At 38.0% G+C, this 14,096-nt stretch overlaps 2 protein-coding genes across 2 annotated transcripts; one reads left to right on the top strand and one right to left on the bottom strand.

Annotated features, from left to right (window-relative positions):
• On the top strand, positions 1 to 13,121 carry LOC134822816 (stabilizer of axonemal microtubules 2-like). The gene is made up of 11 exons (XM_063834082.1): positions 1 to 59; positions 5,709 to 5,829; positions 6,065 to 6,166; positions 6,528 to 6,624; positions 6,771 to 6,909; positions 9,249 to 9,408; positions 9,624 to 9,761; positions 9,895 to 10,039; positions 10,194 to 10,361; positions 11,901 to 12,002; positions 12,198 to 13,121. The coding sequence occupies exons 5-11, from the start codon at positions 6,774 to 6,776 to the stop codon at positions 12,345 to 12,347; spliced, it is 999 nt and encodes a 332-aa protein (XP_063690152.1). The 5' UTR covers positions 1 to 59; positions 5,709 to 5,829; positions 6,065 to 6,166; positions 6,528 to 6,624; positions 6,771 to 6,773; the 3' UTR covers positions 12,348 to 13,121.
• Positions 387 to 2,542, bottom strand: LOC134823262 (pituitary homeobox 2-like). The gene is made up of 5 exons (XM_063834661.1): positions 2,536 to 2,542; positions 1,722 to 2,331; positions 1,392 to 1,509; positions 655 to 755; positions 387 to 507 (listed from the first exon to the last, which is right to left on the bottom strand). The coding sequence occupies exons 1-5, from the start codon at positions 2,540 to 2,542 to the stop codon at positions 387 to 389; spliced, it is 957 nt and encodes a 318-aa protein (XP_063690731.1).
• Positions 13,122 to 14,096: the final 975 nt, after the last annotated feature.

Genomic DNA, 14,096 nt, shown 5'->3' with positions numbered 1-14,096 from the left:
AGCATGCCGTTACCAGCAAATGGCAAACCATTGTGCATATGTCAGATCTGTGAATGCGGGTAAGTTTCTTGATATTAATTGAGACGAAAATTGTATCTCGTTAAATCACCAAGTTAAGTATATACAAAATATTCTGCAACAATTATTCCGCTGGTCTTTATCAATAGAAAAGGTCATAAACTGCATAATTAAATGAATTCGTAATAAATCTATTTAACTAATTTGGAGCGTTCATCTTTAAAAATTATATTCTCTCATCATAGTTTTTGTTTTACTATCATCTTTCTATCAGCAAAACCAAAAAGGTGAAACTCAAATATTTTCCACTGTTCAACACGTTCATGAATATTTGTTTACCATGCACGACATTTAAGTCTCTTCAGTCTTCAAGCTGTAGATATACTGGGAAAAGTATCTAAAACATCTGCTAAATTGGTTTCTGACAGGGATTTTTCGACGAGTAAATCAATAACTTTCTTCTTGTACAGCTCCTGATATTCGAGGTATCTGAAGAATTTAAATGAACGTTTCGTTACATTTTGGGTATATTAAGATCCGTATATTAAAAGTATGATCCGTGCAACTTAAAGTTCGAGATAAGTCACAACCTCAAAAAAAAACACTGCTGAACATGTGCCCTGTTGTATAACTAACCTGGCAATCCAACTGGCGGGCCCTTTGTACTGCCCCTTGCTGCTCTGTTCTGTTCCTTTCAGAGACTTTCTCCAACGTGCTCTCCTGTTTTGAAACCACACCTGAAATTGTCAGAATTACTGGAATGAACAAACATAATGCTTGGCACTGCTTTTCTGCAGAATATAACGAATAGAGTGTTGAATATCATATTGTATTCTGTAATTTGCCTGGTTGTCAATAATCCTGGATGAAGTAGGTTACAGACTGAACGTTTGCATGATACTATAAAATTTAGTTAGTAACTTAAGTAACTTTTAGAACACTTGTTATGAAAGTTTCCCACACGTCAAATCACTGATTTGCTCATTCCATGCTCGTTAGTGTAACGGAACCAATACTAACTGACAAGCACAACTTGACAAGCAGCCTGGATACTAATATAAGGATGTTTGGAGCAGCATGATTGTTGTGATTGCTGAGGTGGCAGTACTGTGAGCCGTCCCCTCCGCAATATGAAGAACATAATAATATGGATTGTGGAGCATGAGTTTTATTAGATTACTTGTCTGAGGTTGGGAGGAAAACAATGATAATATGATTGATATGACAACAGTTGGAGTTAAATGTAGAATTATAAACACGAGCGAACACACTGATAAACACACACTATAAACACACTATAAACACACTATAAACACACTATAAACACACTATAAACGCACTATAAACACACTATAAACACACTATAAACACACCTGAACGCAGCTCTCTGATAATCCGATATCTCTAGCTATTTTCTCCCTGTTTCCCAGGTCAGGGTACTGAGTGTCATTAAACGCCTCCTCTAATCTCTCCAGCTGACCACTGTTGAACCTGAGTGAGTTAGAATTGAGAGGTTTTGTTAACTTATCTAAGTTACTAAGATCTAAGATTTAGGGTGATGAACACAACATATCATTACTAGGCTCCGTAATAAGGTATTAATTCATCCGAGTATTCAAGTATTCTATAAATTTGAACATAATTGCAATGATACTGAACAGTGCTGAATACTAAGTCCCAAGTATCGAGTGAAAGGTTGTTACCTGGTTCGATGTCTCATCGTACGTTTACAACTGTTGCTCCTCGACTTGAAGGTCATGTTTGCAGCGTTACTTTTATCAAACGTAACCAGGACTTGGTCCCCGGAGGACACATTTGGAGTCTCAACACTCTGTGGTGTGGAGTGAGGTGGAACTGCGAGTGTGTTGGTTATTGAGTGAGGTGAGGATGATAGATTAGGAGATTGAGGAGTTAACTTGCTTGCTAAAGGCTGGTAGACTGGCATATGGGAGGCAAATGTTGAGTTGAGGACTGAAGTTATGAGGTTTGTAGTGATAGTGTTGGTAAGGTTAGTGGAGGTGATAGGGAGATGGGTGGTGTGGTGTTGTGTGAAGGTGTTTGCTGGGATTAGACTGGGCAAGGTTGAAGAGAGGGAGATAAGGGCGGCTTGTTTCTCGGTGTTATCTCTGTAACACGGAGATAAGGGTTCAGTCTCTTGTTTACAGCTCACTCCGATATCAATGTCATCTGATCTCACTGTATTGTCATCTGATCTCACTGCATATGTCTCTGTTTGTGATATAGAGAATGCTGGTTGTGAACGAGGTGAGGTTATGTTGTTTTCCTCTCTTCTCGTTTTTGCAGTAAGCTCACCTGAAAGTTTTACCCTGTTACCCTGCGTCATTAAAACTGTGATCTAAGTTGAAATGCATGTTAATATTTTAATTTAAGATTTGTTAATTGGGTGATAGGCTCCAACAAAGTGCTCCACTAAAAAACTAAGAGGGAATTCTAATTGATGATTTAAGTTGCAGTTAGAAATGGTCTGACTATACCATCAAAAATGTTCTGTCTTACCTGCCATTATGATGTTGGAAAATGCTGAAAATTTCCTTTTTGAACCGAGAATGTTATCGATGGAATGACTTGCCATAATGACTCAAAACAACAAACGATCGATCAAACTTTGAAAAACTTTTCTCAAAAATACTGCGTGAAGTTTAAAGCTTGTAGTCCACGGAAAATAATAAATCAATCAGCGGAATGGCGGCACTTTAGAATTAGTTCCCATCTTCCAGGAGGGATTTCCCATAATTGAAACCTGAGGTAGCCACGTTCCGTGCACCTGAGTGGTTGGTACAAGTCACGTGGCAGCTAACCCGTCCGATGATTGGTCCATTGAGATTTGTGGAACTGTAGTTTGATGTGATAACAATTGTGATTTTAAACCCTCTCCAGGGTCCCCTCAGTAAGCACTAAGCAAGGACTCATTAAAAACTTGAATCTCGTGATTTTGTTGTGATGTTCTGAGCGGGCTTTTAATTAAAGAATTAACGTGGCGTTATTATCGGGATTTAAATTTATAATAGTTCAGTTTTGGAAAATGGAATGCAGTGAAGGATTCTGTGAGGTATCGATCTTTGAGCCATGGTATCTTGATTATTAGATACAGATTAAAGATCTTTATAAACGACTTGCAGTGCCTAACTCTTATTTATTCGATAAAAGTAGAACTTTTAATTAAAGTTGAGGATATTAAAGTTTAGGAAAATAATCTTACTTGGGTTAGGTTAAACATGCTATTTAATTATTATTTTATTGTCTTTACGTCATTACAGTGACATATCATGATTGTATTCTCGTAATGTACGAAATCGAATGGCAAATAACTTAATTCGTTCTTTTCATGAATATGAGATAAATATATTTCTCTCATCCTAATAATGCGGAACTGTAAACAGGATGGATTGTAATTGGGTAATAGGGACCTGTAAAACTGAATTTCCCAGTACTTTAATATTTCTTTCCTTGGAATTTATATAAGATTTAGTGTCGATGTTTAGTGACTGAATTTTAATGAGGAAAGTAATCACCCGTTCCCGAATTTCTTACCCCTAATGAAAGTTCGACAAAACCGATTTACTTTTCCATTACTATATTTCATCGAATCTATCTCTATGAAATCACTAACAAAATTACCAGCGGAGAAGTTTAGTTGTATATCCGAATAGTGTCATACTGTATTAGTTCACATGGTTACCATGGTGACAAATCTCAATGTTCATACTAGGTATTAGGTTACGGTTTGATATATACGTTGTCGTGGCAACGCGTACTGCAGTCATTGAACAAAATCAAGTTTGATATATTAAGTGAGTTTTCTTACTGCAAAATATGTTGAACACATCCGACAATATGAGTAATTAATTGGCTAAAATAGCTCCTGATAGACTCCCTAATCACCTTGCTATTACTAAAGCTATGAAGAGAGCAATTAGTAAGTCAATTAAGTAATTAAGCATGTCAACAGAAAGTAAGAGAACTAGTAACTCGTGCTGGCGCAGGTGGTCTTGAAGTGAGAGTGTTAGTAAATGTTGCCATGGTTACCTGCAGCAACTATCCACTAGAACCAATTAAATCGCTACTGTGCTATGAAATGATGGTAAAATATGGCCGATTTGATCTCAAATCTTTCTTTATTAAAGTTGGAAAATGTCCAAATTATTCTCATAATTCTTACGTTGTTTTATCGACGAATAACCCAGATAACTAATGCAGTTAAATATGTAATGGGATTGTTCTAAACGTTGGTTAGGGACCCATGTAATTTTTAAACTGACGAGTGTGCGCTGATGTTTTAAAGGAATATCATTGGTACACCGTACACATACGAGTATTTCTTATTTTAATATTACAGTATTATGGTCCAAGAGCTCTTATTTTTGGCTTAAAGATCCAAAAGTTGATTTCAGGTTTTGCTCGAAAACCCCACTTTCGTCCATTTTTGTGGCAATTCCCCCAAAAACATGGTCCAAGATGAAAAACTACTCCATTATTAATATTAAAAAGTTGAGCAGCTCCTGCAATATAGTCTACACAAACATGTCAATTGTCGGACATGCTTGCTATACAATCACTGCTGTATCACTTCAATACAGTCAGTACACATTGTGCACATTGTGCTGCTGTCCATGTTGTCATGACAACCACTTCAAACTAACACGTGACTAACACGTGACGCTTTCATCAAATATTAATACTCTCCTGCTCAACTTAGGTTGTAGTTAGGAACTACTGAACGAGTTGACCTGCTGGCGATATGATTGCATAATATCATCATCACAAATGTTTCTTTACGGTCAATATCCGTGGTCCGAGGCCATGTGAACGGTAGAAGAGGATGTAAGACTAAATAATCTCCAGTGTACGGTGTTGTTCCGGTAAACTACCATCCTGGGAAAATGAGTCTATTTCAATAAACAGATCGTCTCTTTATCCCATGAGAATTTGTTGGTTTTGATGAGTTTTGGACTAATGAACTAAGAGACGTAGTGGGACTTTACCAGCGATCCTACCACTATTATATCTGTGTAATTTGGCATCACAAACACTCCTCCAGTGCCTGGAAAGTTTTAGTAAACACTGTCCAAGAACTTCTCTAAATCTTTCTAAAGATTCATAATATGGGTTGCTACTTGCTGAGGGTTTTTAAAAGTCAGACTACAGCTTTCAAAGCACACCACAAGCAAGATCTCCATAATTAAACGTGAGTTTATACGTATTGTGGCTATGTGGTTTTACATACTAATCTTCGGTCACGTGTGCTCACATGTCACGTGTGCTGACATGTACACTCACACACTTACTGTAGAACAGAATAGTTGGTCCAATAACGAACTAATGTTTCCTCTTGTCGTTAAAAACCTCCAACAACCTCTTGAAATTAAGAGGCATCTGCCCCAATGAATGTAACTTATTCCTAAGTTCTGAGCAGTAAGTAGCTATCTATTTACCTACTGTTACGTAGTTTCAATACCTAGGTAACATCCTGGCTGAAAACATACAGCCTCTGGTTTCTTCAGAAAACGAGACAAAATATTTTTACCGAGCCAAATCAAAACATTTTAAACAATTTCACATTACCCTTTACTTCTGTTTCACCAAATGCACTTTAAGTTTTACTATTTAATTAAATTTTACTTTCACTACCTGTTTAGTGTTTAACTTCTAAAATTTTCCCGTTTCCCCAGTCGACACAGATGCCCGCACTCACCAGCCAAACCTAAAGTGGAAAAGCAGTGTCTTTTAACAGAATATAAAAATGTTTACACTGGAAAATCGGCGGAACGGGCCATGCCAATCAAACCTCAGGTTTGTTCCCATGTTCGTTTGTTCGTTTGTTCGTTTGTTTATGCGATTGTTTATTATTTTATGTGATTGTTTTTGAAGTACATATAGATAATTTTAAAATTTGTTTCTAAAATGTACTTGTCTCTCTTTTTTGTCTTTATATAAAGATTTCTTTATGGGTATCTTTATTACTTTGTTGGCTGAACTTACATCACAATGTATGATTATGTTTTAATTAATTAACTGTAAATTACAGGTGGTATTGAATCCCAACCCATCTCCGTTCTCAAAAGACACAACTACTAATCTAGCATACATCGCTCACCAGGTTCATCCTCCCATGCAAAGAGAAAAACAGGTTATTAAAAATAGTTTATTTGGAATTTATTATTAACTTTTTGAGGTGTGGTGATGCCATACAGTACCCACTTTACTATATGCTATTTTTGAGTGATTGTGATTGTGATACAAAAACATGCCAAGCTTTTACTTCACAATATGTGGTTAGGCAATTCGGTAAATCTGTCGGTGGACACTTACGGGACGAATAAGGCACGATTAAGTTTACCTTAGGAGTCCGTATATTAATCATGCCTTAAACGTCCCTTAAGTGTGCGTGTGTGCTATCCGTGCCTTCAGTGTCCCTTAAGTACATCCACAGCCAAATTACCGAATTCCCTTTTGTCTGCAATGTTTCAGTTAAAATACCCTTGCTTCAGGTTTGGGTACCCTCCGCAGTGCCACTTGGAGAGCAGCACAACAGTACGAGACCACTTCGTCAAACACGACCACGTGCCCACTAAATCCAAACGACCTGTGAGCAAAATCTTCATATTTAATGAGATGTAAAACTGCAACTTACCTAATTTATAAGATACTAAGATATTCTGTTTTTCATCAGAAAAAATATCTTAGAAATAAAATGAGACAAATCTCTGACACGATGTCTGTCCCGACCCCAGGAGATGTCCATACACCGGAATCCTGGCAAGATATCCGAGCTGACATCCCACCGTGCTGACTACACATTGAAACACGCTGACAAGGTCACCCCAGCAGGGGATTACAGCAGTTTGACGTGTGTGCCAGGCCCTTTCGATAGTGAGTACTTTTTAACGTATTAAATTCTAACATATTCTGCTGACGTATTCTTCTTACGTATTCTTTGCGTCACTCAAAATTCAGTGCAAATCTCACCTACCTTACTCGGGAATATTATAGCGGGTTAATTTATGACTGGGAAAATCAATAACCGGGAAAAATATGGCGGAATTTCCCAAAACCCGCCAAATTATCCCGGTCATGTATTTACCGGTGGCCGACCTTTCAAGTTTTTTTTCAGAGGTCAACAAATTTTCAACCGAAATTTCTGTTTTTGTTACTTGTTAAAGAAGTTATTTCAATTTACAGTTACTGATATTACTCAGAAATAGAAAAAACAGACACGTCTAGTATTTAAAGGAAAATAAATCTATAGCAATAATAAGTCAAATCTTCATTAAAGCGTATTCTCATTCTCATTATCGCTAATGTCCCCTCCATTATCATTATTGATATCCCCCTGCTGCTGACCGTCAAATTCGAAGTTGCATTGTTGTCTTAACAAGACTTTCATTTTGTCCGCTAATGGGGCTACTGCTCTGAAGGTCAGCCGGAGCTTAATTTCCTGCCCACCGCTTGGTATTGGGGAATGTCTTGGCTTTGCATCTTCAACTGCTCCAGTAATCAATCCACCGTGGACCATGAAATAGTGGCACAGTTTACTCACTTCATGGGCAAGAAAAGTGAGAATCACGGTCCACCCTGAAATCTGATTTCTATAACCAAATTGTGATTTTTATAACGAAATTATGGTAGCAACCGCCAATAAAGTTACAGCCCTCCATCCACTGCTTCAAAAGTCTTCTTTAGCACATATGAGACTTCAGGTAAAATATGATGATCACCACCCCCTTGGAACCCCATAATCTGAGTCGGCGGGTTTTTTTATGACTGGTAAAATTTTTGACCGGGAAAAATATGGCGGAATCTTCCAAAACCCACCACTTTATCCCGGTTATAATAATCCCGAGTAAGGTAGTTAGTATTGAAGATAAAGTATGCCTAGTATGTTGATAAAAAGCATTGAATTTATCGTTTATCTATGGATTTAAATGTCCTGAAGCAAAAGCTTATAATATTGATTAAAAATTGCATTTGTTTTTTAACATGATCTCAAGAACATGAGTTTTATTAATTCGTCAATCTAAGCTAGTCCGCATAAATTTGAACAATCGCCATCGTTCTTGATTCTGTGGAAAATAATCCTTTCATCTGTCGCAACTTCACATCACGAAAATTCTAATTTTAACAAGCAAACATGCGAAAAAAAAACTGTCTAGAGCTTAAAAATCAAAATGAATAGCTGCTTGTTAAGAGCGCAACCTTTTTAACAAGGTAAAAACTTCTAGCTTCACTTAAATACACTGCCCTCACTGGGAGTGGAGATGAAGTGTTATTTGTTGATTTGCTTGTCGCTTTTAGATGAGAAAATACTGGGGACACTATATTGGAGCCACGTATCTGGCAAGGTATGTTTTTAGCAGATGATTGTATCATAAATGTGGTCGTGCTCAACGTTATTAACAGCAAGTATGTCACTGCCAAAACCATGACTAATCAAAAATAATGAGAGAAATAAGAATAAACATAATGTTTGTGCCTCTGTCAGATTATAAATACATAAGTGGTATAAGTGCGAGAAGAACCTTTTTTTAGCAGCTTTGATAATCAATAAGTATGTACGAACAACTACGAAGAATAACTCAACGAATGGGACTGGTACAGCATGCGACTATTTGGTATGTTAAATGCGTGCCTATCGTTACCAAGAACCGTTAGTCGTAGTGTCGTCGCCTCACGCCTGTACTATGATGAACATTTTATTTAGTAGGCTTTTTGAAACCTAATTCAAGAATCTCATAGTCATTACATGTTTCTATTATTCGAAGTAACGTCATTCATAAACTGGGTTCTATCCAACTATTTCGTTTAATCTGTCTTAAAATCTTAGATCATATATTGATGATGCTCATTTTTCTTTTGTTACGAATCTTTCTTGGCTTTAGGCGAGAATTTTTGACGAGGAATACTGCTTTTAGTTTTATCATTAATTTTTCTTTCGATATATAATAGGGTTTAAATTGCTATTCGATTCCCTGCTATGCCACAATTTACATCATTTCAACGACCTTTTTTTCCATCGCCAATTAATAGCAAAACTTTGGTCTTTTTTAAATCGTACATATAATAGAGAGGATTTCTAATCTAAGACTTTATCTGACTGCACTCCTGCAAACTTGCATATTCTCATATATATCCAGTTAAATATAGTAAAAATTGACAATAAACCAAACCTATGAGAACTTACTGCACACAATACATGAACCCTCCTCACATAGGTTCAACAACCCAGAAGTCAGACTATGTAGAATACCACGCACGGCCCCGCTCTAGTTACACCCCGCACCGAGAATACAAGAAACCCACCGTACCCATGGACGGACTAACAAATCACAAGAGCGACTATGCTGCCTGGGACCTACCCAAGAAAAGTGTCAGGTTAGTGATTATTTCAGCTGGGTTGAGGATTTTGCCCCGTTCTGCTAAGTTCTCGTCTTGAGAATCGAGACACAATTTCTAGTTGAATTGGACAAAGCTGGAATTTTTCATCTCTACACCGTGTTTTCACAGTGATTAAATAACTGCCAAATAAATGCCTCGAATTTTACTTCCCCTAATTGTATACTATCATTAGTATTATCATTACATCCCAGAAAGTCGATACAGTTTGTGCCCACAACGGGTAAAACAGGAACGACCACCTTCCAGAATGACTTCACTGGTCGACCAACTAGACGACCATCACCTTGTCTACCTCAGCAGGGTAACATGGAACGGGGCGAGTTTTACGGGTAAATAACACACTTTTAAATCTTATGTTAATTTCTTAATTGGTTAATTTTTTAATTAATCTGATTTTACGACCTAAAAATGGTCATTTAGTAACAGATCTTGCAACATTCCACAACTTTCTTATCTCCATAGCTCAACTACATTCCGTGAGAACTTTGTAGCGTGGCCAGTGGCTCCCCCCAAACAGCGGGTCCCCTCTGCTCACATTCCTCCAGATGGTCCCCTGGAGAGTAAGACTTGTTACAGGGACGACTTTGGGGCTAAAACCGCTCGACCGGTAGGGTTCACACTTGTGACTGATTGCTAGTTTTTATCATTCTGACGTTTGTAACGGTCACAGTGATGACAATTAATTAATAGTAATAGATAACTGAAATATAGGATAGTTATGAATGGAGATCTTTCAGAGATTAACTGTAAACCCCCAAAAGGTGAGTTGCAAGCCAAGACTGGAGTACAGACGTCCCTCTGGTGCCATGGCAACAAGCACGACCCACCGAGATACATTCCAGGGATGGAATGTGAAACCAGCCACCCCAGCTCAGGACTACCACGTGAGGACCACACCACCACCCTTCCAGGGTCTCAGTACTTACAAGGTTAGTCAGGGTCTCAGTACTTACAAGGTTAGTCAGGGTCTCAGTACTTACAAGGTTAGTCAGGGTCTCAGTACTTACAAGGTTAGTCAGGGTCTCAGTACTTACAAGGTTAGTCAGGGTCTCAGTACTTACAAGGTTAGTCAGGGTCTCAGTACTTACAAGGTTAGTCAATAGTCAGGGTCTTAGAACTTACAAGGTTAGTCAGGGTCTTAGAACTAACAAGGTTAGTCAGGGTCTCAGTACTTACAAGGTTAGTCAGGGTCTCAGTACTTACAAGGTTAGTCAGGGTCTTAGAACTAACAAGGTTAGTCAGGGTCTCAGTACTTACAAGGTTAGTCAGGGTCTCAGTACTTACAAGGTTAGTCAGGGTCTCAGTACTTACAAGGTAAGTCAGGGTCTCAGTACTTACAAGGTTAGTCAGGGTCTCAGTACTTACAAGGTTAGTCAGGGTCTCAGTACTTACAAGGTTAGTCAGGGTCTCAGTACTTACAAGGTTAGTCAGGGTCTCAGTACTTACAAGGTTAGTCAGGGTCTCAGTACTTACAAGGTTAGTCAGGGTCTCAGTACTTACAAGGTTAGTCAGGGTCTCAGTACTTACAAGGTTAGTCAGGGTCTCAGTACTTACAAGGTTAGTCAATAGTCAGGGTCTTAGAACTTACAAGGTTAGTCAGGGTCTTAGAACTAACAAGGTTAGTCAGGGTCTCAGTACTTACAAGGTTAGTCAGGGTCTCAGTACTTACAAGGTTAGTCAGGGTCTCAGTACTTACAAGGTTAGTCAGGGTCTAAGTATCTACAAGGTTAGTCAGGGTCTCAGTACTTACAAGGTTAGTCAGGGTCTCAGTACTTACAAGGTTAGTCAGGGTTTCAGTACTTACAAGGTTGGTCAGGGTCTCAGTACTTACAAGGTTAGTCAGGGTCTCAGTACTTACAAGGTTAGTCAGGGTCTCAGTACTTACAAGGTAAGTCAGGGTCTCAGTACTTACAAGGTTAGTCAGGGTCTCAGTACTTACAATGTTAGTCAGGGTCTCAGTACTTACAAGGTTAGTCAGGGTCTCAGTACTTACAAGGTTAGTCAGGGTCTAAGTATCTACAAGGTTAGTCAGGGTCTCAGTACTTACAAGGTTAGTCAGGGTCTCAGTACTTACAAGGTTAGTCAGGGTCTAAGTATCTACAAGGTTAGTCAGGGTCTCAGTACTTACAAGGTTAGTCAGGGTCTCAGTACTTACAAGGTTAGTCAGGGTCTCAGTACTTACAAGGTTGGTCAGGGTCTCAGTACTTACAAGGTTAGTCAGGGTCTCAGTACTTACAAGGTTAGTCAGGGTCTCAGTACTTACAAGGTTAGTCAGGGTCTCAGTACTTACAAGGTTAGTCGGCAGATGGTTAGTGGCAAGTTGGTATGAGAGCAAATTGGACCTCGTACGTTTGTTATGATATATAAGTTGCCTGTTGCCGTCTGGTAAATTACAATAAAGTACAGCACCCAACTTTCGGTGGATAATGCAGATGGTTTGATCACGTGATAAAACTGTTAATTATCAGGAGCACTACAACGAGTGTGCAGGACTGCCAGCCGGGCTTCTCGCTCCCCCCAACACTTACACTAAGTCAGACAAACCTCTTGATGGGATAACTACTTACTCGGTAAGTTCAGCTCTGTTGTTCTGGAACCCTGTGGAACTTTCTTGATTAGAAATATTCATAAACGACTTTCACACAAGTCTAATTTATTCTGTCATTCTAAGAAATCTATAAACTCACTCAATATATCTCATATTAATATAATTATCTCCAAATCTCGAAACACCTCAAAATCTCTAAACCATCTCTCCTCCTCAGCGAGATTTCAAGAAGAAAGAGAGGACAGTGTGCCTTGTGCCCCGCCTCCCACCCACACCCGACCTACTCAAATCAGGCCACAAATTCTACAACAGCTCTGTTAATAACAAGCTATCTGCTGCAAGGGTCGTTCAACCTACCGTGGCTTAGTCAAACACAAGGATATTTTTTGTAGGAACAGTGTGGTACACAGTGACATTTTTTTGTAGAGACAGGCTCAAAGACGACGGAGATATTTTTGTAGAGATAGCATTATAATCCATACTTGTTAATATTCAGTGTAAAATAGTGCCTGTGTGTTCATATCATGTAAAATATTTCTGGATTTTCATTTCTTACCGTTCTGTACAGTAGGTCTAACATTGATTCTGTTCATTTTATGTTCATTTTCTGTTCATTTTATGTTCATTTCTGTTCATTTTCTGTTCATTTTCTGTTAATTTTCCCTTAAATATAGATAGTATCTAGTAATGCGTTTTAAAGATCTTTACGACCTTTTTTTGCACAGAGAATATTATTTGACTAGATGATGTTTAAACCTTAATTTAGAATTTTGAGTTTCTGACAATGACTTTACGAGAGCTCCTTTAATCTTTAACCTTTGATTACACTCCCGATAGTCCACAACTTAGCTGGAATGTGCAATTCATCTCGTTTTGACATAAAAAAGAAGATAATTTTAGCTGTAATTGGGCTTCTGACTTTAGGTTTAGTTTTCAGAAGTACCTTATTTAGAGGCTGGTTATCTAATTCACCTTGATTGTGGAATTGAGGGGTAAAATATTTTCAATTATTGTGTAGTAGTAGTGTTTACTATCGATGTTTATAAATGCTTTAAGCTGTGTTTTACAAGACAGTGTCTTTAATTAATATTATTATTATTGTACATAGTATTTTATGGTAACATTATATTTTTGTTGACAATCCTAGTTTCTTGTTTTACCGAAGGGATTATATATTGAGCTCCTTGGTTTCACCAACCTAGAAATTGTGTAGATCTACAGGTATTGGTCATTCAAGAAAAATTGAGTAAAAACAGTGAAATTTGGTCGCGGAGAAAAATGTCCTACCGGTAGGACATTTTCATAATTTTCCTTTCATCAAAGTTTTCTCCGGATATTTAGCATCCAATACCTCGATGGTGACTTGTGTCCTTCACACTGACCTCACTGATTGGTCAGTCAAAACTGTAAAATCTCGTTCAAGGAAACGGCAGAAAAGATTCTATTCAAAAATTTTCCAAAATGTCTCCTTCCCTTCTGTTCTGATGATTTTCCGTTTATCAAAGCTTTCTTGGTATTATCTAACTTTCAGTACCTGACTTTTTGCAACACAGTGCAAGTTATCTCAGTACCATCCTCAAATATCACATTTTTATCGGTTGAATCCTAGAATCAAAAACTTTGCAATTAAACTATCGAGCCAAAATGATTTGATCATTGCCCTAAATCGATTTATCAGCGATTTTCGTTAACAAGATTAAGATAGGGGTGCAGCTGAAAATTTTTCTGCTGCTTCAGAAATTGTTGTAAATTTGTAATTCTGCCACCTGATTGATGTGAACTAATGATTGCCCAAACATTGAAATTATCAAGCCACATGTTTATGGCATGGTCAATGGTGCTGAGTCATATCATGAGCTTCTATGTACATCCAAAAACTGCAAAACACAAAACTTTTTAACTTGAAGTAAACTGATTTCTTAGAAGTTCTTGTTTATCACTTGTCTGTCGTAGAGGGCACTTACTTCTATGTTTTTTTCATTAATGGGACATTGGGGAGTAGGGATGGAGTTGACCGCACTCCAGGATCATCAGCCGGATCAGATCCGCGGCAGTGGGACCCCTAGTCCTGTCAAATCCTGTCATTCGACAGGGTTTAATAGAGCTAAGAGGCTGG

The sequence above is a fragment of the Bolinopsis microptera genome, chromosome 11 (genome assembly GCF_026151205.1).
Source record: "Bolinopsis microptera isolate Bmic1 chromosome 11, MBARI_Bmic_1.0, whole genome shotgun sequence".
In the NCBI taxonomy this organism is placed as follows: domain Eukaryota; kingdom Metazoa; phylum Ctenophora; class Tentaculata; order Lobata; family Bolinopsidae; genus Bolinopsis; species Bolinopsis microptera.
The sequence above is the reverse complement of the archived record's forward strand: the minus strand, read 5'-3'. Positions and strand labels throughout refer to the sequence as shown.

Coding starts and splice junctions, on each gene's coding strand:
- LOC134822816 (XM_063834082.1), top strand. CDS start 6,774: ATGTCCATACACCGGAATCCTGGCAAGATATCCGAGCTGACATCCCAC. Junction 10,362..11,900: donor AGGGTCTCAGTACTTACAAG/GTTAGTCAGGGT, acceptor GTTAATTATCAG/GAGCACTACAACGAGTGTGC. Junction 12,003..12,197: donor ATGGGATAACTACTTACTCG/GTAAGTTCAGCT, acceptor TCTCCTCCTCAG/CGAGATTTCAAGAAGAAAGA.
- LOC134823262 (XM_063834661.1), bottom strand. Junction 756..1,391: donor TATCAGAGAGCTGCGTTCAG/GTGTGTTTATAG, acceptor TGACAATTTCAG/GTGTGGTTTCAAAACAGGAG. Junction 508..654: donor CCCGCCAGTTGGATTGCCAG/GTTAGTTATACA, acceptor TAAATTCTTCAG/ATACCTCGAATATCAGGAGC.